A 27,833-nucleotide genomic window follows, 5' to 3' on the forward strand; every position below is an offset into this window, starting at 1 on the left:
TTCATTTGTTAAGCAGCAGGGGTATTGATAGAACTCTTACAATACGTACCTACATAATAATAAAAACAACAACAACAGAACCCTCAAAGTCCAAAAGGGAGGAGGAAATAAAGGTTTCAGATACATCAGCTAACAATTTACGTTTCCCTTCCCTTCCCTTTCGTTATTTCCATTTTGCAAAAACAGCTGGAAATTTAGGACACTTCCCATTCTGCTTCTAATTTTCGGGTGGGATTCTGTCACCTTCTGGCAAATTCAGGCTGCACAACTATAGTTGATTGGGAGGTCTTGCACAACTAAGCTGCTTCCCCAAATGAATGGACTTTTTTTTGTGACCAGTAAATTGAGGTGGGAAATTTCCTGAAAAGCATGAAATAACACTTGCCTTGACCCAACATCATCTAACTTCTCCACAAACAAATCAGAATGAATGCTCATTAAATAGGCAACACCATCTAACCTCCCTGCAAACAAATCAGGATGAATGCTCAATAAATAGGTCATCTGGAAGCGACCTTACAGTTTTGAAACAGTCTCTAAACTATTACTGATGTATTACAGTGGAACCTCGGAAGCCGAACGCCTTTAAACTCAAATGTTTTGTCTCCCAAACGATCGAAAACCAGAAGTGATTGTTCCAGTTTCTGAATGTTTTTCAGAAGCCGGACGTCTGGCGCAGCTTCTGATTGGCTGCAGGAAGCTCCTGCAGCCAATCAGAAGCCATGCCTTGGTTCTCGAACCATTTTGGGAGTCAAACAGACTTCCAGAACGGATTAAATTCGAGAACCAAGGTACGACTATACAGGGAAAACACTCTGAGGGCAGGTCATCTTCCCCAGTCAGACCAGTACTATCTGATACAGATGTACTATTCTTCTGTCAGGTCACTAGAGGTGGGGTGGGAGATAACGTTATTATTTTTCATTTTATTATTGTTATTTTATAATGTTTACATTCGGGGGGGACCCAGCTATAAACGTGAGGTGCATTCTTGCAGTTATTGTCAGTTTTGCTTCATAACTATGGAATGATTGGCAAATGAATCTTCATTCTAGTTTGATGTCCCCCAGAAGACCAAGGGAGTTTTGTCTCTTTAACACCAGTTCCACTTTAAATGTGTAACTTAAAACCCAGGAGTTCTATTCATAATGAGCTGTGAGTTCCTGGCTGTAAGATCCTTCCTCTTAGGTGATGAATCCAAACCAGCGGGCTTCGAAGTCATATTCCTAATTAATATTTCTCTTCACTCTTAATTGTTTAGTACGTTTTTGAGAGGCAACATTATTTTTAGTAGGTGGAACAGAGAACGTTTATAGATATGATTTGCCATTTTGGAAAGGACAAGCACCCCATCCCGATATTTTCCCCTCTGCCATTCTGTTTGGTATGACCTGGGGTGGGGGAAATAGGGTCTCAAAATGTCAGAGATATTGACCTCCCGCCCAAAACAGGACTTAATCAGTCTCAATATGAAGGAATAGGAGTGTGCTCCTGACCATGCAGAGTGCTTTTTCTGCTCACTGAGTAATCACATGAATAGCCCAGCTCCTATCACTAAGTCTCATCAACAAATCACTCATCACCAAGTAATTAAAACTCTTGGAAACAAAAGAGAAGAACTAGGGTTAGGTCAGGTGTAAGTTTCATATATATATAGTTTTGACCTGTCATATTGCGAAACAAAAACCTTGTCAAAGAGGTGATACCAAAGTTACAAACCACAGCAGCCGTCTCCTTTCCATTCTCCTCTTTGAAAACACGGCGTTTTGCAACCTGTAAATGCACAATCCATTTATTTTCTATATAACCCTTGATGTGTCCTGAAGGCCTTTTGTCTTGTAAAATCTGACATGGCCAAAACAGTATTATTAATAACTTTAGTACTGTATTACTAGCAGCAGTGGTAATAAACATGCCTTTATTTGTGCAGTTTTCACCCCACCACCGCCTGGTAAACTAGACCGTTATTATTATTATTGCAGCTGGTTGTCCATCTATGACTGTCACTGTCTCAACATGTTAATTCTGCCCTAGCCACTTTTCTGTACATTGGGAGAGAGAGGCTGAGTGTTCTGGGCTAAAGCCAAAAGGCTTTGACTTGGCATCCTTACCCTTCGAAGACCATAGGAAGAGGTGCATGGATAATGACTCCACTTGTGAAAAATGCAGCCTTACAGAAAATTTCCCTGCTTTTGGGAGACTGGCTGAGCAGTTGTCCTCTGACCCGTGCAAGATCCGTGGAAAATATGACTCAGCAGTTAGAGAATACGCGATTCTTGGCCATGTATTAATTCCTTTTCCACCCCCACACCTTCCAGTTGTCAGTCTCTTAAGGATAAAACCAGGATGACGATTATATACTCTCTCTTTTCTCTCTGCCCCCTTTATTACTGGAATTCCTGCTGGTGCCGATTTGATGGCACAGCGCACCAGATTTTGAGGGCCAAAAACAGGCTTCTTCCATAAATACAAGGGCATGCAATATGGAGGCAGACATTCTGAACAGAAGCAACGCCCTGTTTAGATATAAACCCATGAGTGGTCCTCAATGCTCCTTGTCCCTTTTTAATCTGCAAGGGCAAAATGGTCCCTGCCACAAAGCTATAATTTGGACTACGGTTCTACCATGGAACTTGCTTTAGATGTCAGGGCTTTGCTCCATCAGGAAAAATATGAGATGCCTCTGAGCAAGTGCAGAATCCTTTTTCCTCTCCGCCACAGGACCACAAGCAACCCACACACCTCTGGAATTAGATAAAAGGGCATCCGGGATGTGACTTCCAAGATTGGCAGAAAACATGGCATGTGTTGCTCTGGTCCTTGCCTTCAAGCCTAGCTGTTGACAAGCTGTTTGTGATCTGGGGAAGCAGGTGGCGCTGTGGTCTAAACCACTGAGCCTCTTCTTGAGCTTGCCGATCAGAAGGTCGGCGGTTCGAATCCGTGCAATGGGGTGAGCTCCCGTTGCTCTGTCCCAGCTGCTGCCAACCTAGCAGTTCGAGAGCACACCAGTGCAAGTAGATAAATAAGTACTACTGCGGCAGGAAGGCAAATGCCGTTTCCGTGCGCTCTGGTTTCCGTCACGGTGTTCCGTTGCGCCAGAAGCGGTTTAGTCATGCTGGCCAGTGACCCGGAAAGCTGTCTGTGGACAAACGCTGGCTCCCTCGGCCTGAAAGCGAGATGAGCGCCACAAACCTATAGTCGCCTTTGGCTGGACTTAATCGCCCAGGGATCCTTTACCTTTATTTGTGATCCTTAAAATCTTTTTATTAAAACAAATCACTTAAATATTTCTAATTGAAACCTCTTAGACTTTTCTATTTTTTAACTTTTCTGCTGACTCGCTTGACTGATGAGGGTCCTCACTCAATGTATTTTTTAGATGTGCAAAATTTCTGACTGTGATTTCACCTAGCTGGGTTGGACCTCAGCATCTCTAATTACAGAACTTCAGAACTCCTACACGATGCGGGTAATCCTATCACTGGAGTAGGTGGGGACAAGAGAAAAAAGCTGTGGGTTTTTGTTTTTTGTTTTGTTTTAAAGGTGCTGGAACTCAAACCTGACCTCGAACCAAAATCTCTGGATTTATTTATTTAAAGTATTTGTTGTTTACCCTGCTCTTTGGCTGGATAAAAGGTTCTCAGAACAGCTCACAATAGCTGATATCAAGACAGTCCCTGCCCTCAGGGCTTGCAGTCTAAGAGGCATGTCCCAAAAGGAACATAGGTTGGAAGGGAAGAGGAAGAAGAACAAACTTTTCTTTAGGCTTTATTTCCTAATAGCAAAGCAAGCTCCCTGCATCTACCCCCTCTCTGGTTGCTGTCAGCGCCCCCCTTTGAGCGTCTCAGACCTTAGTGATATGTTTCAACACTGAAAACGAATGCTGTGTATACTCAGATATAATTTTATATTCTTCAGGTGGCCTCTTGCGTTTTTCTTGATCTCAGTGGCATATTAGTACGTTCCTGTGACTTTTGAATGGGTTTAATGGGTCAGGCACACAGCGTTTGTGTGTCAGGCTGAGGGAACTGGTCAGAAAATGGTAAACCAGGAACAGCAAGACTTGCTGTTCCTTTCTGCGGCCCAGCAGGACCTGCAATCCTGCCTCCGGGATGGGCTGTTTCCTCTTGGGATTTAAATGTACTGTTTAATAGTATTAAAATATTGACCTAGCCTTCCCTGGGGAGGCCATTGAAGAATGGATTACTTCTTTTTGCATAGAGATGCTCCCAGATTGGGGGGGGGGGCAGGTGTGTGTTTGTGTCTGCAAGGGAAGAGGGAAAGGAGAGTTGGTTGTGCATCAGCTGGGAAGAAGGAAGCTTCTGATTCCATGAAATTAGCTTGCTCTTTAGAAGTTTTATCTCTTTTCCATTTCAAACGTGCAACCTTCAGGAGCAGTTGACGTGGATTCTGTGTTCGATTCCGAATGCAAAAATTGATAAAATCTCCCCATCGTGTTATATGGTGATTGGAAACTATGTAGACTCAGAATTGCAGTGGGAATGCTTATGATCAGTTTTGGGGGTGGTGTGTGTTTTAAAATGGCCAAATTATTTGGAGATGAAGTACTGTAAATAAAAAAAAAAAGGTCCAGTAGCACCTTAGAGACCAACTAAGTTTGTTCTGGGTGTGTTCTTTTGGAGAGAATAACAGGCAAGCTTCAAATAGCACTGTTTTTTCCATTGAGAATACTACTACTAATAATAATAGCAGGTCCCAACTGATGTCAATTTGATGGTACTTTTAGAAGATATCTGAAGGCAGCGCTGCAAAGGGAAGTTTTTAATCTTTAATGTTTTATTAGGTTTTAATCCTGCCCCAGTCAGTTTAATCCTGCCCCTGCAGCAGTTTATTTTTATTTCCTGGTGTAAAATCCTAAAAGACGGTCAACAACTTAAATCCTAAAAAAAGGCCAACAACTTTGGTCGGCCCTCATGCATGTTCACGTCATCAAATCTGGCCCTCTTTTAAATATGTTTGGACACCTCACCTCAGGGCGAGGGAGAATGTCAGCCTGCAATTAAAACTTTAATTTGTTTAAGTGTGATGTTTACAGCCCTGGTGGTTTGGTTTTGGTTTAAAATAGCCATTTGCCTTTATGGTAATTTACCAAGTACAGTGGTACCTCTGGTTATGTATTTAATTCATTCCAGAGGTCCGTTCTTAACCTGAAACTGTTCTTAACCTGAAGCACCACTTTAGCTAATGGGGCCTCCTGCTGCCACTGCGCTGCCAAAGCATGATTTCTGTTCTCATCCTGAAGCAAAGTTCTTAACCCGAGGTACTATTTCTGGGTTAGCGGAGTCTGTAACCTGAAGCGCATATAACCTGAAGCGTATGTAACCTGAGGTACCACTGTAAACCACTGAGTCATGCACTCCTCACATGCTCAGGGACACTTCTTTGTTATGGCTACATGCACACCAGGCCTAAGCCCTGACTCTGAAAACAGGTTTCCGGGTTGTCCCAGAGCCCTTGTTGAATCAAGCCTATCTGCATATCTGGGATTAGGGAGAAGGGTATTCTGGGCAGAGCCAAACCACTTGATTTTATAAATTAGGCACCCATTGAATCTGCACAAGGGAGCCTTGGAGGAATGCTGATTTTTTTCCCTTTCAAGTGATTCTATTTCTCGTGGGTGTGAGTGTTAAATAAAATGTAATAAATTCTGTGTAGTTTGTGAGTGCATTTTCTTGAGGCAGCAAACAAAGTTTAAACCGTCAGGTGAAAGTATATTTTGAACAACGAAGAGTCTTGCAGGATATCGGGCGCTTCCAAATGACCAGTTTATTGAGTGTTCATTCTGATTGGTTTGCAGGGAGGTTGTGTGATGTTGGGTTAAGCAAATATCCCATACTTTCTGCTGCACGTTCCCCTCACTTTCCTTATTGCAAAAAGTCCATGTTTTGAGACTGGTTTGTTGCGCAAGAGCACCAAATGGACTGTCGTTGCAGAACCTGAACCTACCTTTATGTGAATGAATCCCACTCACAAAATGGCAACAACAGTCTGTTAGGTCTTTTAGTCCGCACAAGCAAATGTCAAAAAATTGTATGGGTTTTTAAGCAAACACAAACAAAATGACCTTTATACCCTTAGCCAGCAGTGTTTGTTTTTCCCGTTGTCTCTAGACATGCACTTACACAGTTAAAATTCAAACATATTACTTAACGTGACCCCTCCACTGAGAATATTGGGCAGCTGATAGAAGAAAGTCTTGATTTCTTGGAAAGTGTCTCTATTTGTTGAGCCTTTAATTACTTTCCTGTGTGTGGTGAGATGCTCATTGCTATAAGAAAGATACTATTTCCCCACATGTTCAGAGAAATTGGGGTTGTCATTAAGGTGCCATAAGATCCTGTGGTTTGTGGTGGATTTGTCATAGTGGGGAAAACGTCCACTCACCTATGCTGGGGCACCTGATTTTCACAGATCTCCGTCATACCTAAGCCCTGCATCTCCTTCCCCCACCCCCAAATCTAGTCGTTTAGTTGTGTCTGACTCTTCGTGACCCCATGGACCAGAGTACACCAAGCCCTCCTGTCTTCCACTGCCTCCCGCAGTTTGGTCAAACTCATGCTGGTAGCTTCAACAACGCTGCCCAACCATCTCGTCCTCTGTCATCCCCTTCTCCTTGTGCCCTCCATCTTCCCCAACATCAGGGTTGGGAGCCTTCTCTTCTCATGAAGTGGCCAAAGTATTCAGGATCTGTCCTTCCAGTGAGCACTCAGGGCTGATTTCCTTAAGAATGGAGAGGTTTGATCTTCTTGCAGTCCATGGTACTCTCAAGAGTCTCCTCCAGCACCATAATTCAAAAGCATCAATTCTTCGGCGATCAGCCTTCTTTATGGTCCAGCTCTCACTTCTACTCCTAAAATGGGCTAACTGAGCCGCTGCTTGTTTGCATAGGAACCTGGGCAAGCTACTCTGTCCACTTACACTCAAGTGTGACTTATATTGGTGCTAGATAATACCACATTGCAGCATCTCTTCCAGGGAATTTCTCATGAGATCATTCAATGCCAGAGCATTGAGCAGGATCGGGAAATTTGTACTGCGGCGAAACTGCTACTCATTTAATTTTGGGGAAGATTGTGGGTGCTGTCCTGAATGTGGGGCAAGTCAAGATTGCCCCCACCTCTGTTCATGGAGCCCACCTAGGATGGTCCTACACAGTGGTGTTGACTGCAAGGTAGAGTGGAAAATGCCACCCACCGCCTTATTAAAATGGCAAAATCTATTTCTATCTGTGTGGGGGTGAATTGTGGGTGGCTAAAGGGGCTATTAACCTGGCTGTTAATTTTTTCCTTAGATCATACTCAGTGATCCACATTAAATGTAAGCATACCAGAAATGGTCTGCCATTTTCCGACTGGTTTGGGGGCTTACAGAGGCGACTGGAAGGTGTTTTGGTTTGGCATTAAGAGATGATTCATGGACATTCCAAACCAACCTCTTGTGCCTAAGCACGATGACTGCAAATCTATGACTAAACTTTCCTAATAATTTATGTTTTAGTCATATATGAAGCTTCGTATTTTTAGTATACTGTATATATCTAAGTTATTTTTTAAAAAAAAAAAACACCTTGCTGTAGCAGGAGGGAAAATCCTCCTCATCATTTATATTTCATCACTCCAGTTCCTCTCCCCCACCCCCACCCCAATTTATCAGCAGCAAAATACATTTTGCATTCTCCTTCCCTTCCATCCCAGCCTCACTTATGGATAGTGTTAGATTTGGGGGGGGACATATTTGAACCCCCAAATAAGAGGCAAAGCACATACTAATATCCGGCAAATTCTGCTAAAAACATTTTTTGTTTCAGGAAGCCCAGCCCGATATGTAGAAGTTACATGTGTTTTATTTCCTTTTAGCTGCTGTTGATGTCAATAATCTTTTGAATATTTGTAAATACCGTTTTTTCAACTGTTTTTTTTAAAACTGGCAATTTCAATGTTTTATATTTTTGTAAACGACTTGGAGGTTTTCTCGCAATAAGCGGCGCATGCATTTTATTTAATAACCAAATAGAGGTCAAGATTTGCATCATATTTGCATATGCTAATGTATAGGTGTAGGTGAAAATTTATAAAGGGCGAGTGACATTTAAACAGAAATACACCACAGTTTGGGAAGGCTGAGGCCAAGTTTCACTTCCCTTTCTCCCCCCCCACCCCCATAGATGTTTTTTGTTTCACTGACCATTTAAAAATAATTAATTTGATACAGTGTTGGTGACTTGGTTCTGTATTCTACTCTTTCATAACTTTATGATGCGTTAATGATTTTATGGTACACTGCCCTGGTATTTTTTTAAACAAAGCTGGAACAGAGTGAGGCACCTTCCCCCGTGGGCAAATTTTAGTCACCCAAAAGGGTGGGATTTGCATAAGCTTGACCCAGTTCACTGGCACAAACCATTGCAATGAAGCTCCAGTTCAGTGGGGCTGTTACATCATGTCTGCAATCAGTGTGTTAGGAATGAAAAGTTGGGTTCTATACAAGTAAGTTCTAATCAAGGGTATACCCACTGAAACCAATAGTCCTACGTTAGTCATGTCCATTGACTCCCACGAGTCTAGAACTATCAGCCCAATAAACCTCTAGGGAGTGGCAGACTGTTTAGACGGGGGTTAGGTACACGCCATAAATGTAAAGCACACTTGCACGTTGCTTCCCCTTTGAAAGAATCATGGGAACTGTACTTTACTCCCTCGCAGAGCTACAATTCCCAGCACCCTCAGCAAACTACAGTTCCCAGTTGGGGAAAGCCCAGGTGCTTTCTATTGCTGTGTTTGGGGATCTTCCTGCTTATTAGCTTTTATTATTATTATTACAGTGGTACCTTGGGTGAAGTACTTAATTCGTTCTGGAGGTCCGTTCTTAACCTCAAACTGTTCTTAATCTGAAGCACCACTTTAGCTAATGGGGCCTCCTGCTGCTGCTGCGCCGCCACCGCGCGATTTCTGTTCTCATCCCATCTTAACCCGAGGTACTATTTCTGGGTTAGCGGAGTCTGTAACCTGAAGCGAATGTAACCCGAGGTACCACTGTAGTATTATTATTATTATTACTATTAATAATAATAATAATAATTATTATTATTATTATTATTTTACCCTGCCCATCTGACTGGGTTGTCCCAGCCACTCTGGGCGACTTCCAACAGAATATAAAAACACAATGAGACATCAAACATTGAAAGCTTATATAGGGCTGCCTTCACACTCTTTGCGGCTTGGACTGCGTGCGCATCTCTGTGTGTTACATGGCAGGGAGTGGGTTGGAATGTCATTTAGAGCTGCCATATATCTGGATTTTCCCAAACATTACCTGGATTTCAAAGGTGAAACTTTTGGTGGTTTCCTTAAAAAAAAAACACCCAAAAAACCCAGCTTAGCATCTTTCTGGGTGTCCCGGTTTTCATTTTTTGAAATATGGCCACCCTATTATCCTTCGAATTTTCCACCTCAGATGTCCAAAGGTTTTAGACATGCTGTGTGAATAAGTTTCTCACAGCCATCCATGCGTTCTTGGGTGTTTCTCTCTCTCCCCCCCCCCCCCCCGGTTTTCTGGCCATCCGTCCCAAGTCTTTCTCTGTTTCTGTCCCCTTCTCGCTTTCTCTGAAAATAGAAGCTGTGTCTATTTCTGAACCGGAAGCTCGTGTAGGGGAGGGGAGTGAGGTAGAGGGATTGGGTGGGGGCCGGGGGGGCAAGAGGGAAGTGGCGAGGTAGAGAATTTGGTAAAGGTCAGGGGGGGTAAGAAGGAAACAGAGCTGTTTTTGCATCTGTCGCCGTCACTTCAAGCCGCTTAGCTTGAAGAACGAAAAGATGGAGCGAGTGTCATTTGGATGGAGCTGTTCTGCTGGGAGTGTGTGTGTGTGCGGGGAATGTCCTGGAAATATATTGACCGCTGGAAAGTAGATCATAGCACTGAACTATTAGGGCTGGGTGCAGTAATTGATGAAGCCAGCTGGAATACAGACAAGATTATCTCCTGTGGGAAGAGATAAGGAGTCAAAGGGCTTCTTCCATACAGCATTGGAACCCAGGCTGCCCCCCCCATTACTACAACAGTCCTCTGTGGGATAAGCATTTAGGTTCCGCTTCCCTGCTTAGGTTTTGAGCCACAAAGACTCCTGGGGGGTTTTATGGCCTCCTCCAGACGATTCCAAGGAAGCAGACGTTAAAAAAATGTATTGCCGTTTGCTTGAATTATCACACAGAGATAACTTGCTCACGGGGCTGTTGTGAGGAAAGAAATAATCTTGATGTCCCATACGCACCCTCAAATTATCTGGTGGAACAATGGAATCCAAACAAGGCAACGTAGGTTACGTCCGCACCACACATTTAAATCACATTTGTACACTTGAACAGTCCTGGCTTCCCTAGAGAATGGTAGTTTACAGAGCAACAGTTCCCAGCACTCTTAGCAAACTGCAGTTTCCTGGATTCTTTGGGGAAAACTATGCTTTGAACCTATGGGACACGGGTGGCGCTGTGGGTAAAACATCAGTGCCTAGGACTTGCCGATCGTATGGTTGGCGGTTTGAATCCCCGCGGCAGGGTGAGCTCCCGTCTTTCGGTCCCAACTCCTGCCCACCTAGCAGTTCGAAAGCACCCCTAAGTGCAAGTAGATAAATAGGTACCGCTTTATAGCGGGAGGGTAAACTGCGTTTCCGTGTGCTGCGCTGGTGCTGGCTCGCCAGAGCAGCTTCGTCACGCTGGAGTGTCTCCGGACAGCGCTGGCTCCCGGCCTCTTAAGTGAGATGAGCGCACAACCCTAGAGTCGGACACAACTGGCCCGTACGGGCAGGGGTACCTTTACCTTTACCTTTATGCTTTGAACCTAAAGTCAATGTAAACCTTAGTTACCTCCTCCACATCCACCATTCTTCCTCCCAAGGAGTTCTTCCTTTCTGTGTTTGGAAGGTAATGCCCTCTGCCTCCTCCTGCATAGACTATCAAGCCTAGATAAATGATGGGAGAGGTTATAACAGTGCAATCCCATGCATATCTACTCAGGAGTAAGTCTCACTGAGATGAATGTGGATGGTTTCTTGTTAAGTATGTATGGGATTGCAGTCTAAGTGGTGTTAGGGGTTTCCCACAATTCCTCTTGTCCCGCTGCTTCCATGTGCCCTCCCCAACAAAACCTGCTCTTTAGTGCTCAATCGCAGCAAACAACAATTCAGGTTTTCTCTGGATTGACGTTTGCTCCAATTTTGCAGTAAAGAGCAGCTTTTCCCTGGGAAACGAGTGGGGCACAGGGAAAACTGTGCCTATAAAGTGTGGGTGAAGCAGAAAACTCTGCAGGGGGTTGGACTAGAGGACCTTTGGGGTCCGTTCCAACTCTACGATTCTATGATTTTGGGCATGAGACACATGGAAGCGTGGGCAAGCCCAGTCTTCTTGTTCCAAATATCTGAGCTCATGGAATCAAGCCGAACACTTGTAGCTTTTTCTTTCCCCTTCATGTAAATTAATAGGTTGGAGTTCATTGTCTCAAAGTTAGACGTGATGGTAAGCTTTTTAAGACAGGGTTTTCAGACAAATTCAAGAGAGAGAGCTCTAGCAGCGCCCATTCACCCAGCTAGCCAAAGATGAAAGTTTGATCTCTTGTTTATCTCCACCATATTGAAAGTTTGATGTTCAGAAGTACAATATGACTGAGATGCTGAAGATTACAATCTTTGGTTTATTATCTCCATCGTGCTCTTTGAGCTTCTGGCTGGTCACAGTCTGGAGGCAGAAGGCTGGGGTTTCACAGACTTCTTTTGCTCTGAGGCAGTGTTTATGTGGTTATTCCAGTTTGAATAATTTCGTAGGGACTGCAGTTTGAATTCAGGGCAGCGGCTCTTAACAACTGATGTTAGTACATTCATTTTGAAAACTTCTTGTGCCTTAACTGCAAAACAACCAACCCAGCAACGTGGGGCTATTTTATTCCTGTTTTACAAATGGTTGTGTTTTCTCTCTCCCCTTCCCTCCGCAACACTGTTTAGGAGGATGTTCCCATTTCTGAGCTTCAACATCTCTGGACTGGACCCTGTCGCCCATTACAGCATCTTTGTGGACATTGTGTTAGTGGATCAACACCATTGGCGATACCAAGGCGGGAAATGGGTGCAGTGCGGCAAAGCAGAAGGAAATATGCCAGGTATGAGGGAGGAATTATCTTCCAGTGCAGAGTTAGACATATTAGCCCATGGGTAGGGAATCTACAAAATCCACAGTTGGGCCGTGACTTTATTAGGACTAACCAAAATGTCACAGAACAGCAGCAAACTTTTGAATTCCCCAGTGCTTGAAATCTTGCCACAGTTTTGTGACCACTTCCTATTGACAAGTGTTCTTTCAACTTAGGTCTTCCTATGTTTGTTGGACTACAGTTCCCATCATCCCCAGCCAGGTCAGTCAGGGGAGAGAGGTGATGGGAATTGTAGTCCAACATTATCTGAGGAAAAACATTGCTACAGAACACATTTCCTTTGTTCCCCCTTCATTCCTTCATCATGGCTAGTTTCGTTATATATGTTTTCCCATGGTAAACATATTCTCAGAAAGTAGCTCACATCAGGAAAGTTTGCATAATAAAAAAACACATTTTTATTCACTTGTTACATTTATATACCACCTTTATATATACGATATATATATATATATATATATATATATATATATATATATATATATAGTTCTCTCCCCCCCCCATTTCAGCCTTACAACAACCCTGTGAGGTAGGTTAGGCTGAGAGGCAGTGACTGGCCCGAGGGGCTTCATGGCTGAGTGGGGATTCGAACCCTGCTCTCCCAGGTCCTGGTACAATGCTCTAACCATTATGTCACGCTGGCTCTAAAATATAGCGCTATTTCAAGAAAACCAACCGTTGCAAAACATAACAGCATTTAAATAGTCATTAAAAAATTAGATTGGCAATTGTACACGCTAAGGCTAACCATTTCCCTAACAATTCAGCCTAAATAATAGAAATACAAGAAGAATCCACCTCGGTAGCTCAGTTGGCAGAGCATGAGACTCTTCATCTCAGAGCTGTGGGTTTGAGCCCCATGTTGGGCAAAAGATTCCTGCATTACTGGAGGGTAGAATAGATTACTCTCTTTCAACTCTACAATTCTGTGATGACACAAATACCAGCTAAATGTTCCCCCCAACAACTGTTAAATTACTCAGGACCTTATCCTGCTAGGCTGCGTAGAAATGAGCCAGAGAAGCAACATCTAGGTTTTGCAGGACTCGTGCAAAGTGAGGGGAAATCACCCTGCAAATTCTTGTGGGCTTTCTTGCATGTACTTCTCCTTCACGTGTGAATCTTGCGCCAAATTCAACGTAATGACTCTCCTCCAAAAAGTCGTATATGAAAGTTCTAACCATGAGAAAATTTGAAGAATTTTGAATATGGGAAATTGTTCTAATCTAGCTGGGTTATTTAAGACCTTTTTCGGCGGGAGCCCAAATTCAGCCTTTCGTTCTTGGTGGCAGTTTTCAATTAGACCCTAAATGAATTTGGCAAGGGAAAGTTCTGAAGTCCCTCCCCCCTTTTCTCCTACGCATGAATTTGCTGAGCGGTGGGTGGGTGGGGAGACTTTTATTTTCCCCTAATGTGGATTCCCTTTTATTTAACTGATAATTTATTTACTTGAACTTTTATAGTCCTCAAGTCTTACATACCCAGGGCAGTTTAGAGCATTCACAGAGAACTTTTGAACAAAGGCATCACAGCAGTTTTAACTTAAAAAAAAAAAAAAAAGTTTATTTAAATCTAACCAAATACTTTTGGAAATGAAATCACAGTACATCTTTTTTTTTTTAGTCCAGCAGCTCTGCCTTTGCCCTGTTTGCTCTGCAGCGCCCCCACCTCCCCATTCTCAGGAGCTACAGCCCCATCTGGTGGTCCAGAGAAGAAACTGAATCGCTTCATTGTTAAAGCACAGTGCTCTGCACAGAACCAATGTTTTGATAATGTTTTGCATTTTCTTTGCTACTACCTAAACCACTAGTCTGCACCCCATGCATTTAGTATTAAGAGCTGAGCATCCAGGGCAGAGGACGTGACTTTCTGTTTAACTTGAATGCTGGCACCTTTCTTTTTAAAGCTCAAGAATATAACTACATGCTCTCTCCAGGGAAACTTGCCTTATGTTATATACCCATGTCCTTTGCATTATACACCCATGTCCTTTGCGTGCCAAGCAAAGGCCTTCTTTTGTTTTCCCAGAGCTTTTTAAATATTAGCTGAACATGATTTTAACCTGCTGCGATGTATTAACTCTGCCATTTTTAATTCAGCTTCTTGAGCATTTATTGTTTGAATGGTTTATAATGTTAACAGTCCTTGAAGTTATCTGTACATCAGGGGCAGGATGTAAGTTTAAGAAGAAACACACACACACACACACACACACACACACACACACACACACACAGTGAACAAATAACCAAATGAAATATTATAATTCACTTTCAGTAAATTTATTTTACAGATCAGTCCATGTCATAGCTCTCAACCTTTCCCTTTTCTTGCGAGGAATTCTATTCGGAATAAGGGAATTTCCCTTTAAAAAAAGGGGAAAGTTGACAGCTATGGTCCACGTGAATCATTAAACCCTTTCAAAGTACACAAAAAATATTTTTCTTTCGCTTTTTACGTTGTACACTCCTTACACCATCTTGGTTTGCTGGGATCAATGCATACATTTTGCTCTATATTTGAGAGATTCACCTACTGACCCCCCCCCTAAATTCTACGCAATGACTTATGTTTAATCTTCCATCTGTCCAACAGCAGGCATTTAAAGTTCACTGTGATTCTTGCCTCTTCCACCTGCAACGGGAATCTGAAATGATAGTCCCGCTGGTGATCTTATCTTGGACAAGGTCATTAATTGGCTTCCTATTGGCCCTGGCTCCATAATGCAGGGCTGGGAGGGGGGCAGAGATGAAACCCGCAGCAATGACTGCCCCCAGTTGCTGCTGCTGCTGCTACGTGCCCACTACCATCTGCCTGCACTGCTTCAGCTGCCAGCCTCTCTTTCACAATCATAGACTTACCCACCTGCAGTACCATAACTGGACAGGAGCTGAGCAGCCAGATGGCTACAAGCTCTGAAACAATTTTCAACACTGCTTATTTACCACGACTTCCAACAAGAAACCCTTGGCATGATTGTTGGAGCTAAGGAAGAGCTCTCAGCAGTCCCACAGTCCAGCAATTCCTTAGAGTTCTTTGTGTTAGAATTCCTGCTCCATGATTGCAGTCATGGGATTGTTGACTTTCACATGACAGTATATGTTTTGACTCCACAGAGTGGGAAGTGACGGAGACAGGATGCTTGTGTTACTGTGTTCCTTGAAGTGGGACTCTTGTCCTTTGTTCTTTCTCTTTGCTGTCTGATGCTAGAGAGAGAGAGGGAGCCATGTTGCAGTGCACCGTGTGTGTTTATATGTAAATAAAGTAGATTAGCCAAAATGCTGAGTTGCTGGGGTTCTGTCACGCAAGCTGCGAAGACTCTGCGAATCCCTAAGTGTGTCTGTTGGCATCGGTCGCTGTGATGTTCGGGCAGAATAAAGCTTCTGAAGCTCCCGAACGAAAGGCCAGAAGGCATGTGTCTCTGCCAGAGTCCTACTCAAGTGTAGGACGAGCTCCTGACACTTTGTAGGACAATCTAGCTGGAGTGCTTTCGAAGCAGTTTAAATGTTTGTTGTGTAGACCAACGCTAGGGCTGTCTGTGTGCTTTGACCTGGACCTAGGCAATAAGGCTGAGAGATGCTTACTAGAAATGCCTCTTTCCGGCAGGGAATCGCACGTACATGCACCCAGATTCTCCCAACACCGGAGCCCACTGGATGCGGCAGGAGATCTCCTTCGGGAAGCTGAAGCTCACCAATAACAAAGGAGCGTCCAACAATGTCACACAGGTAATGGTGGCTTCCTAAATCAGTTTTCTCCTCCAAACAAAACAAAATCAGGAGAGTTAATGTCATGGAATATACTGACAAAATGTTATTCATGGATCTTGTGCCTTGTCCTGTTTGTCCGACAGATGATCGTGCTACAGTCCTTGCACAAGTACCAGCCCCGTCTACATGTCACTGAGGCCAAGGACGGCGAGGTGGACAAAGTACACCCTTCCATCTGTAGCCAGACCTTCACCTTCCCCGAGACTCAGTTCATTGCCGTTACAGCGTACCAGAATGCTGACGTGAGTTTGCAGTCTCGGTCGCGACTGCTCACTGTTTGGATAACAGATGGGATAGAAGGGGTCGGGTTGGGTCTGGGAAATAGGGTCATATTGGTCTGTGCAGGGTTTGGGAACTGAGGTATGCATTCACCTGGAATCTGTGAGTGCAGGTTTTTCATATTTCAGCATCGGTGTAACCTCAGAACATGCTGAAAGTATTTGAAACTTGAGTGCTTCTGAGCATAAGCGAGAGTGTGAGAGTGTAGAGGAAGAGGAGCTGTGTTGCTTGCCACAAGTTTATATAATGCACTAGTTAATACATACCTATGATATTTGTGTAGCCATATAAACTTATCACGGTAGGCTTGCTAACTGGGATGAAAATAACTTTCTGCCTGTGGCAAAACGTTCCTGGCAAAAAGACATTTTTTCTTAATTGAGGGGTGATGTCCTCCTCAACAACAGAGTAACAACTTGTGTGTTTATTGCACATAATCTGATAGCCCGTAAAAGCTCACAGAAGACAGATTCTACCACCTCCGTAGGCAGTGATGATGTTGACTGACACCAAATGTTTAACATAGCTTTATAAAGATACTAAAAGCTATGGTGCTTGTGACTTCATAAACAAGAAGTGGGAGAGTTCAAACCATAGTTTAGTGTGATGATAACAAGCCACAGCAAGCCTCGCGCTTGTGTGCTGCCCACCAACCCCACCCAAATCTACCTTTCTCTTTTACATAACCACAGCTTTGTAGTGTTATCTAAAACAGCTTATTTTAAGTTCAGGTAGGTAGCTGTGTTGGTCTGATGCAGTCGAAATAAATAAATGTTTTATTATGTTTTAACATTTTGACATTTGCCATCCTGGGCTTCTTTGAGATGGATGGTGAGACAGAAATTTAATAGGGAATAACTATAAATGACAATAATAATCCGACGTGGCAAGATGTGCTTAATGTTGACCATGGTTTGTTGGAAACAAGCCAACTGTAAACCATGGTTAATTTAGCATGACATCCAAAAGTGATTCCTTGGTTTACAGACGCTCTCTTGTTTAGAGATCTTCAATGGCAGAAAGTTGTGCTTGTGAGCAAAACGGGTTCGGGTACATGGAAGGCACAGACAGGATTATAAATGCATTACTAGATCACTGTTTGCTCTGGTCACTCACATTCCACACCCAAAACAGTGGATTTCTGTGCAGCAGCTACAAAATGTGAAGAAATGTGCCTTCATTCATCCCATCATTCACTACATCGGTGGCAGGAATAAAGGAGGTAGAGGAATGGAAGCAGATAAACGGCTATGAAGGAATTTGGGAGTATATGGGGTGCAACAAGGTACATCTATTTTTCTGGTACTGAACTTCAGAACAATAGCTTTCTTCTTTGTTTTCGCTTAGATCACCCAGCTGAAGATAGACCACAATCCTTTTGCTAAAGGCTTCCGGGACAACTTTGATTCGTAAGTCTCTCTTCTACTTGCCCAGTGTCAATTTGGCTTGCCTGTTTGAGTACACATCGGTCCCGGGGGGGAGACTACTGTGGCAACGTCCCGATTTCAATTTTTAAACTCTGCATCAGAATCCTGCAAAAATACTCACATTCTCCTACACCCACCTTCTTCAACCGTTTCTGTTAAGAGCTAGGTTTTTTCCCCCTTCTAGCACCTGGGGGGGGATATTTCATACAGTAGATCAGTTCAGATAGTGCACCAAACCACAACTCCTAAAGGAAGCTTTAACTATAGTTTGGCGCGATTCCATAATGACAAACCGTGGCCTTCAAATAAAGACAGCAAAGTCAAGAAGCAGAAGCTGTGGTTTGAAGTGGGTTTTGAAAGCGGTGTGCTGTCCCATTTAAGACATTAACTTCCTGTTTCGCCCTGTCCATTTCCTGTCCTCCAGGATGTACACCACGGCGGAAGGAGACCGCACAACTCCATCCCCGCCCAGTGCCGCCAGCTGCCAGCAGCTCCTCACCAGCAGCCGCTTCCAGCCCTTCTTGCACGATCAGTACACGCTCCCTCAGAGCCGCTTCTACAACAGGGAGCGGGCCCCTCTGCCTCTGCCGCCCAAGGAGACCCACCACTGGTATTTCGCTTCCCAGCAGCCCCCTTCCGCCCCTCTGGAATACGGCACCTACGAGGGCGACTTCAGAGGGAACAAATTCATGCCGTACGGGATGAAGCCCTTTGCCCTGCAGGCGGCGCCGCACCCCTCCTTGCCCTATTACCAGGAGCATCCCTTTGGGCCCCCTGCCACCTGGAGCTCCCCACCTCAGTATCACCACCCCAAGCCCACCCCGGGGGCCTTGAGCTGGTTCCGGCCCATGAGGGACTTGCAGGCGGTGCCCTCTGCCGACGAGAAAGGGAAGGACAGTGAAGGCTGGGCCGAGCCCGGCTCTGTGAAGTCGGCTGATTCCTCGGACTCCGGGCTGTACGAAGCCGAGTGCAAGCGCCGCCGTGTGTCCCCCTATGTCTCCAGCGCCGAGAGCTCCCCGCCCATCCGCAACGGGGAGCTGTATGACAAAGAAGGAGGGGATGGGGGCTATTATGGCTTCTATGGCAACTGAAGTGGGAAGGCGGGATAGAAACCTGTGAGGGAAACACGGGGTGGGGGTGGGGGCCTTCTCACCATCCAGCTCTCCTCCGTTCATATCAGGGGTAACCTGTAAAAAGGAAAATGGACAGCCCCCCTTCTTGGTTTGGGGAAAAGTTTCGCACCTTTATGGGCACTTCCGGAAAAAATGACGATGGCATAAATGAAGCTGTATGTAGTTGTATCTCCCTGCCCTCCGCCCCGTTCAGCCACTTCCAGGTGCTAGTCTGCTGGTGTTAAAACATGCGCTCCCCTTTGCAGACAGATGCCCGCATGGTGGCGGCGAGTTCAGATCTTGGGCTTGTGATCAGACCCGAAGAGCTTTCACTCATTTGTGCAGCAGCGCAGCCTGCGCTTGCCAGGGCAGCTTCCTGTCTCCGCTCCCAGCCACGTTTAGTTCTGGGGCTGTGTCACTGGGGAGAACGGAAGCAAAATTTCTTAAGAGATTCAAAGCCCAGGGAGAAATTCGGAAATAAAAATCCAACTTTGGGTGGGATGGGTTTTGAAAGCCACATGGTGCTTGTCGGGTTAAAGTCAACCCTGATCCAGCCAAGGAAATCTGCGTACAGAAGCAGGCTTCGTTGTACTCCTCACTTGCTGAATTGGGAAACACAGGGGAAAAACCAGATGTGTGTCTGTATGAGATTGTCCCGCTGTGGTGCATTGATTAGAATGGGGTAGGCGTTCCAGTGTATATTTTGAGGGCATATCCCCTCCTGTGCTACTGCACACCTGTTCACACATTGACATCACATGAAACGAGATCCAGATTGAGATGATTACGTTCATACTCTGGTTTCCCCAGCATGCCTGTTTGGGATTCCTGGGTGGGGAGCAGCTAGAAATCAGGAAAATTTGCTTGAGAAAAATTCTGCCCTTGAAACTCATTGCAGTTCTGAGACTTCGTTTGCAAAATCAGTATCTTTTGGCCCACTTCAGAGAGGGACTGGGAACCTTGAGCATGAATCAGATGCAATTCAACACAGGCCAGAATGCACATTTGAGTTCTAATTATGTCTGTCCGCACCACACTGCATTCAATGTAATGAGTATGTGAATGTGCATTTAAAAGGCATTCCCACATCCTCGCTCTGGAGTCGTGTGCAATTATCATTATAGGTGATGATACGTAGTTTGGGGCAAGAGAACTGCTACCCCTAAGGCAGCAGCCTGCGTTCACTTCAGCCAGAAATCTGGGATGTCACAGCCATGCTCCCTTACAAATGCTCTTGGGTCATTCGTGGGTCGCCATTTCTCAAGTAAACTGTGAATTTCACACATTTGAGATAAATACTCTGTTTTAAGCTCCCTGGGTTTGACAAGAGGGCGCTGGCTGCCTTCCCATTCTCAGTTCAGCCCTAGAACATGCAAACAAGCCAGAGGTTAAAGCCAGCTCTGGAGTTCTTCATCCCAGCCTAGCCAATGGTTTGAAAACATGTGATAATGCAAACCACCCATTTTTGCTAACCAGTGCTTTTTTTCTTTGAAAAAGAGCTGCTGGCACTCACCATGAACACCTCCCTCATTCTCTTATAATGGCGCCCACCTGAGTTCCGTCAAGTTCCAGCTGGGAAAAAAAGCCCTGCTAACTAACCAGCATATTCTCATATGGGCATCTCCCAGTACTGCCTTTAGGCAGACTTGGAACTGCTGAAACACCTTCCTCCATCTCTTGGGATTTCAAGAATCGGAATTCAAGGTCCAAGAACATGTGGAAAGATTCCTGGGGATCAAGGAAACATCAGGGTGGGGGTGGGGATAGCTCTGCAAAATGGACTCTCTTCAAATAGCGTCAGACCTGACATACCTGGGCAATACAGGAGCCCCCCATCAAAAGCAACAACAGAACAGGCCTTAGGTGGGATTTATGCAGCACAAATATTTGCCTGCCTTTTTTTTTCTGCCCCCCCCCCTTCCTACATGCCAGACAACAGCAATGAGCCCTCAATGAAGGCCAGTGCCCCAAATTAGTAAATGGAACCAGCAGGGATGGCAAACCTATGGGCATCCAGATATTGCTTGACTACAAGTCCCAGACTCCCTGACCATTGGCCACAGGGGCTGAGACTGCTGGGAGTTTGAGTCCGGCAACACCTGAAGGGCCACAGGTTTCCTCATCTCTGGTATAAAGGGACAGGTTTCTCAGGTAGCCCTCTTGTGCCAGATGTGGAGACGCCTACGCAGAGAGATTGGAGGAGAAGTGAACTGGGGGGGAAACAACCTCTTGTACAGAGCCATAGGGGTTATCCCTACAGAAAGCCCCTTGGCTAATTTTTGTAGCATTGTGCCTCACTATTTAGCTGTGTGTGCCGCAGAGCACACACTTTGAAAGGGGCAAGTCATCTGGGCATCTTCACATGCATGCCTCCCTAGAAATAAACAAGAGACACCATACATTTCAATGGGGCAGGTCTACAGTGAACAGTGGATTGTGCCCAAAATGATCATATTTAAAGCCCTCCGTAATTAGTTTTATGGAAAGCAGGAGGCAAAGACATAAGTTGTATTTTTATACTTCCACCTCCTCCTCTAAAGAGATTTCCTTTCCCCCTTCCCTCCCTCAAATCTTGGTGGTATTTTATAATCCTGGAAAGACTTGATGGTCATTTGGTGAAGTGAATTTTAATTATGCTAGACAATCAAATGGGACACTCTCTCCCCTTTTAAGCGCTCCCTGTGGCTCGGCAAACCCGGCTGAGTTTCTCGGAGGCGGAGGGGGGAGTTAGGCTCAGCTCTCCTAACTGTTTACACTCTTAAAACAAAAAAAATTATGTAGATGTAAAAGACACAACGGTCTTTGTGGTGTTTTGAGGTTCTCTCTTTTTTATTTTATTTTTCAAGACAACAAAAATTCTTGACATTTGCAAATATTTATTGAAAGCAGTGTACAGGCTGCCTGTTGAGTTTTCGTTTTGGCTTAAGAATTTCTTTAAATAAACTGTAAAGCTGTTAGTTCTTTGGGTGTCTTTCCACGTGCCAAATGCAGCCTGCCATATCTGTCAAATTTCTTCTGCAAGGTACCTATTCCTTATATTTTAAGACAGTAGCTCCATCTGTAGTTTGGAGATAGTATTGATGTACCTCACTGGGTCATGGTTAGGATGCCAAGCATTATTGCTTACTTGTCTACAGGAAAAGAAACTAAAATTATCCATGCCAAGTGTCCTTATGCCTCACTCCCCACTGGCAGGCTCACATCCAGACCAAGCCATTCGTTGCTTCTCCCCCCAAGTGGATTCACCTCATGGGCCGAAGTCGTGTGCTCCAGCATTCCTTGCAACATAGCAGAGGCTAATGGTCGTCCCCCCAAAAAAATAATAATCTTGGGAAGTGTCATTTGTAAAGGATGCTGAGTGTTGTTGGGAATCGCAGCTCTCTATGAAGGGAATAGGGGTCTTCTAACAACTCTGCACCCTTAAAGTTCCCAGGATTCTTTGGGGGAAACTATGACTGTTTAAAGTGGTATCATACGGCTTTAAAGGTTTGGTGCAGGCATGGCCCTTATTATGATTATGATAAATTATAATAATTTATTTATACCCCGCCCATCTGGCCAGGCCTCCCCAGCCACTCTGGGCGGCTCCCAACAGAATATTAAAAACACGATAAAACATCAAACATTAAAAACTTCCCTGAACCTTCAGATGTCTTCTAAAAGTCAGATAGTTGTTTATTTCTTTGACATCTGATGGGAGGGTGTTCACAGGGCGGGTGCCACTACCAAGAAGGCCCTCTGCCTGGTACCCTGTAACTTTGCTTCTCGCAGTGAGGGAACTGCCAGAAGGCCCTCGGCGCTGGACCTGTATCCAGGCTGAGTGATGGGGGTGGAGAAGCTCCTTCAAGTATACAGGGCTGAGGCCGTTTAGGGCTTTAAAGGTCAGCACCGACACTTTGACTTGTGCTCGGAGATGTACTGAGAGCCATTGTAGTTAAGTACTTCCTCTGGCTGCTTGTCACTTTCCTGCACCATCGCAGAGCTGGTAGCTGCAGTAACACGCATCTGTCAAAATGATCTTAAACTGGTGCTGTAGCACAGTATCTTTGGCAGTGATTCACCCTTTCAACCATAGATTTATGAGGTGACATCTGCCCACTACCTGCAATATGGGCCTGCTAAAAATAAATAAAAATGGCTCCTATTCCAGAGTTGCTTTTAGGGGGATAATACGTACTGTGCACATTGAGCAGTCAAAGAAGGGCATACGATTGGTGGCTTGTTTTTTTTTAAAAAAAACTACTATTCAATTGGGACGTGGGTGGTGCTGTGGGTTAAACCACAGAGCCTAGGACTTGCCGATCAGAAGGTTGGCAGTTCGAATCCCCACGATGGGGTGAGCTCCCGTTTCTTGGTCCCTGCTCCTGCCAATCTAGCAGTTCGAAAGCACATCAAAGTGCAAGTAGATAAATAGGTACCGCTCCGGCGGGAAGGTAAACGGCATTTCCGTGTGCTGCTCTGGTTCGCCAGAAACGGCTTAGTCATGCTGGCGACATGACCCGGAATCTGTATGCCAGCTCCCTCGGCCAGTAAAGTGAGATGAGCGTCGCAACCCGGCCACGACTGGACCTAATGGTCAGGGGTCCCTTTACCCTTTATCTTTACTATTCAATTATTGATGGTGAGGGACAAGCAGTTGATCACTAAGAGGAGAAAACATGCTTGCCGGCTGAGGAGGATGAACAAAATGGCCGCCACACATTGGAACTTTTCTGAAATCTTTGTTTTTATTATTGGACACGCCGTGGAGTGTTCAAGCCACAACACAAAGACAGAACAGAGGCCAGTCAACATGGACGCAGAAGACGGAACGGCGGCTCATCACTGGACCAGCCAGGTGAGGTGAACGAAGAGCAGGCCGACCTGCTTTGTGGGCCAGACGAGACATTAAAGACAACCAGCACACAGAAAGGAGGGGCAGACAACAAGACAGGACACCAATCTGGATCGGTTGGGCAAGAAATCTTCAGGAAGGGGCAGAGAGGGAGGAGCGAATAACAGGGAATAAATTAAAGCTCCCCCTCCTATGCAGCGATTATCAAAACCCTTTCAGGAAGTATCTCTTAAAATTAAAATAAAATAGAAGATCAAAGCTGAAAAGTGAGGCTCAGTTTCCAACAGTGTGCAAACCCCACCCTCTCCCAGCAAGGAAGGGAGCCAAAGTGCTTTGTAGACATTCAGTTAATGATGCCGCCCACTTCAGACCCACATAAATGGTAAGGCTGGGCCAGTAAACAAGAAAAAAGCAGGAAAGGTTCTTGACCACCTCGGGGTGAGTTGGGCAGCACAGTGGTGAACTGCCGCAAAAGAACATATAGTCTGGACGCTAAAAATACATAAAGCTGTGATGTCCCTAGGCCGCCCTGCATCCAGATTGGGAATTCAGAGAACTGAGGGCTGCTTCACATGTTGCATTTCTCCACTTCGGCAGTAGATGTTCGTTTTCGTAACGCTGGGAAAGCTCAGACAGGTTTGCAGAATATAGGAGCATGGAAGATGGTCCTAGGAGTTCTGCATGATAGTCTCATACTTGTGCCTGAACTTTGTAACTTCATAAAGACATGCAGCATTTTCCAGTTACAGTACTTCCCGAAACAAGAGTTTGAAAACTGGGTGGGGGATGAAACCAGGAACAAAAACCATAAAATTTGAAACCTAGGTGTGAATGGAGCCATTGGACTGAGCTTGCAACACCTTGTAACCCACCAAGCCAAATTAACCATGTGTATTGCAACCCCTCTGGGGTTCAATAAACCTGGAAATGCAACAATAGCAGGGATTGTCAAGCACTCGCTGGTCTTCATTGGCTTGGTGGGCCACAACTGGTGTGGGCCTGCTCTAGACTCAGCCAGAACTTCCTCCTTTCTTCCCTCCCTTCAAAACGGGACCAGAGCCTCAGGATAGTCTATATTCCTCTTGCCACAGCTGAGAAAGAGATCGGAATATGTGTTTTGCTCCCACACACCTCTACATTCAATCATAATCGAGGCAGCTTTGAATATCACAAGTTCTGATAGACCCTGACCTGATGCTGAGGTACAAATTTCTGCAAAGGATTGTGGGAGTGCCAGTGTTTCCCCACTTTTTAAAATTATTGCTTCAAATGCTGAAGGACAGTGGGGAGGAGGAAAACGGCTTACAATCCTAGCAAATAGGGAGGGAAGGAGATACCAGAGATGGGGTGATGAAGGGAAACAAAACACACATACACACAATGTCCTGATTCAATGCTATAAGCCCCAACAGTGGCCCAGAACTCAGAGGACTTCCTTAAGGCGTGGGGAAAAGTCCTGGAGTCTCCGCCATACCAGGTATCTCTGGCTCAGAGCGACATTAACCCAATTCCTGTCCTTGCAGGGAGAAAGAGAGTTGCCTCAGAGGGCTACCACAGCTTCACATATTAATCTGCTCCTGGAGCAGGAATTCCTAACCTAGGCCAAGCTTTACCTCAGAACAACCACCGGGAGCGACTTGAAAACAATCAAAAAAACAAGAGGGGAGGGAGGGCGCGACCAGCCACCCCCCAGAAGGAAACTACTAGGTAGTCAGGAGGACCCAAAACGTCCGGTATCCAGGCTTCGCTGTGCAAACAACCACTCCACACTGGAGCACACATTTGCCACTGTTTTCTGAGCAAAAGGCAGGCTTCGAAAATTTAAAGAGCGGTTTCCCATTTTCAAGTTGCTTAGGGGGGGCGTCCAGTCTCGCTGCTTCTGCCCCGGAGCCGATTTGCGACTCGGCGGGTGTTAAAGTGCTTCCTGTCGGCATCCGCGGCAACCCAAGGCTCCACACCAAGGTCTGCCTAGCCAGCAGGCAGCAGTTTTGAGGAGGCGAGATGGACCACGGTCGCCTTCCTCAAGTGTGCGAGGGGGGTAGGGCTGCTTTGGAAGTGCATGGCGCAACACCGAAAGGCGTCCCTCCGCTTCACGAGGTGCTGGTAATCCCAGGATTGCATGCCTTGATCACCTTTGTGCTTATCTAGCAGGGGGTCCTTGCTGTCTGGTCTCCTAACTCCCCCCCCCCCACTGCTTTGGGAAATGGCAGGCAGGCACAGCCGCTCCTGCAGTTGCTAACCGCTACCACAAGACGGCGCTGTCCATATTGCTGAAGCCAGGCTCCGCCCTCAACTTCCAGTAGCTGCTGTTGGTTAACCAGGATTCTTTGCCATTTGCATCCACTTGCCGCCTGCTAGGAAGAAGGAAGAAGAAAAGGAGCCCATTAGAAGTCAGGGTTAACAGTTTGGTGAGGGGAGAAGCATCTGGAGCCACTACCAATTCATGTTTCAAAGGCAGGGCATGTTTTGATTCACCCCTCGGAAGCAGGGAACTAGGTTGTTGAAGGGATGCAACCTATGGTGTGTGTGTGTAGTCTATATGCTTACAAGAAACGTGTACCAAAAAAGGATGAATCCCGCAATCTGTATATAGATGCAAATCAAGGAAGACTACATGTTTAATTTTAATTTTGCATCCTCTGCTCTGCTTCTATAAATGGCAAGGAGACTCGAGTTCCACTTCCTCACAACAGGACACTTTGCTTCACCAACCATGGTTAACTCCTGGTTTGCTAAATAAACCACAGCTTACATGAACCATGGGTTGGCGTTTATGTAAAAACCTGGCCATAGGCTCCACGGAGGAAGAAACAACAGGAAGCAAAGGAGGAAGCACCTGAAGAAGCGCGCCTGATGAAGAATGTTGTTATCCTCCATCACCCGACGCCGGTCTCGCTGCAACTGCTCGATTCGCCGCTTCTGCGACTCTGCGGCCTGCACATTTCCCTCTTCTAGGTACCTGGAGAAGTGGGGAGGAGAAGGGCGCCAAACCCAGTCGTATTCATTTCCTTTTCATATCAAAAACTTGTGTGTGCACGTCTATGGGGTGTAAATGGCAGCCACAATATGCAGGAAAGCTTACGATGGCCTTGCATTTTTTATGTTCGCTCATTTCCCTAATTTTTGTGTATATCAACTTTAGCATGGATGCTGCAAAAACGGGGATTTCTATGAACAGAAGCTGCCTTGAACACCTTACCAGCAGAAAAGTAGGCTATCTGAAACAAAAGAAGAAAAGACAGTCCCCAATGGCTTTCCTGCCCTCACCTTTGGTCAGGTCTCAGGCGTGTATCTGTGGAGGGAAGGAGACGCTTGAGCTCCGGCGTTAACTCGTTGAGCTCCAAGGCAAACTGAGTGAAACCATAGTTCTTCTCGAAGTCTCGAGGCATGGGGTCTGGAAGTGGCAGGGGAGACAAAGGCAGAGAGAGAAAGATTTCAGAAGATCAGGTGCCCACCACCCACTTACTCTGACAGGTTGATCCTACCTAAATCTCTCAAAAGCTGTGGATTGTATTGGTTGTTGGTCATGCAAAGTGGCCTGAGATGAGAGTGGGGACCGGTTGCTGAATTTACATAGGCCTGCCCAAAAGAAGGTGCTTCTTGCTAGAATAAGCACCGTTTTCACTAATGTTTGCTTTGTTGCTTTGTGGCCCAGAGTTAGATGAACAGAATTTGTTTTTATTTTCTGCCTGCCTCAAAGGTTGTATCCCACGTTCTTAAAGTCAAGCACTATCACATAACAGCGGCCCTGGTCTGTTGCATATTTATGTTCCCACATTCATCCTCGAAGGCATGTTAAGCAAGGCAACCTTTCTCGTTTCCTTAGAATGGGGTATGCTGATTGCTAGACAAGCAAATAGGTCTGAGATGTGGGAGGGGATTAGGACAAAAGCTGCTGATGTCACAAAGGATTCTATGCCTCCCAGAAGAACAGGAAGACTTCTTTCTTGCAGTTCCTTTCTGTTATGGACCAGTGCAATAAATCATTTGTTCCTATGCAGTTCTTATGGGATGAGGGTGTTAAAACTGGGAGCTCTCTCTGGGAAAGGTCCCCAAGCAAAGTCTATTACTTTCCTCGCCTCCTCAGATTCCAGGATATCACTCCCACTCAGACGGCAAAAGTGGTTCAGGAAAAGATGGGCAAACAGATTCACAGATGCATGGAAGAATGCTATACATGATACAAATCCATTTG

The 27,833-nt window shown here is 45.3% G+C and overlaps 2 protein-coding genes across 7 annotated transcripts in view; one reads left to right on the forward strand and one right to left on the reverse strand.

The window, feature by feature from the left end:
- The window catches only part of TBX21 (T-box transcription factor 21), a 55,803-nt gene extending 34,042 nt beyond the window's left edge, over positions 1 to 21,761 (forward strand). Inside the window, exons 2-6 of the mRNA XM_083583047.1 lie at positions 12,011 to 12,165; positions 15,823 to 15,944; positions 16,070 to 16,228; positions 17,613 to 17,674; positions 18,117 to 21,761. Of these exons, the coding sequence (XP_083439173.1) occupies positions 12,011 to 12,165; positions 15,823 to 15,944; positions 16,070 to 16,228; positions 17,613 to 17,674; positions 18,117 to 18,783 (1,165 nt within the window). The 3' untranslated portion in view covers positions 18,784 to 21,761. The remainder of the gene's footprint in view (positions 1 to 12,010; positions 12,166 to 15,822; positions 15,945 to 16,069; positions 16,229 to 17,612; positions 17,675 to 18,116) is intronic.
- Positions 21,762 to 23,512: 1,751 nt separating this feature from the next.
- Positions 23,513 to 27,833, reverse strand: part of OSBPL7 (oxysterol binding protein like 7) — a 34,822-nt gene continuing 30,501 nt past the window's right edge. For 4 of the 6 annotated variants that reach the window (XR_014540997.1, XM_083582687.1, XM_083582689.1 and 1 more), the window contains 3 exons: positions 26,906 to 27,032; positions 26,475 to 26,597; positions 23,513 to 25,989 (listed from right to left, as the gene is read on the reverse strand). Coding sequence is in view for 5 of the 6 variants with exons in the window: in XM_083582687.1 (XP_083438813.1) it covers positions 25,881 to 25,989; positions 26,475 to 26,597; positions 26,906 to 27,032 (359 nt within the window). In the remaining variant the exon portion in view is untranslated. The remainder of the gene's footprint in view (positions 25,990 to 26,474; positions 26,598 to 26,905; positions 27,033 to 27,833) is intronic. The other 2 variants (XM_083582690.1, XM_083582691.1) reach the window with 1 other exon arrangement.

This window comes from Podarcis filfolensis, assembly GCF_964270895.1.
Source record: "Podarcis filfolensis genome assembly, chromosome: 13".
Lineage (NCBI taxonomy): Eukaryota > Metazoa > Chordata > Lepidosauria > Squamata > Lacertidae > Podarcis > Podarcis filfolensis.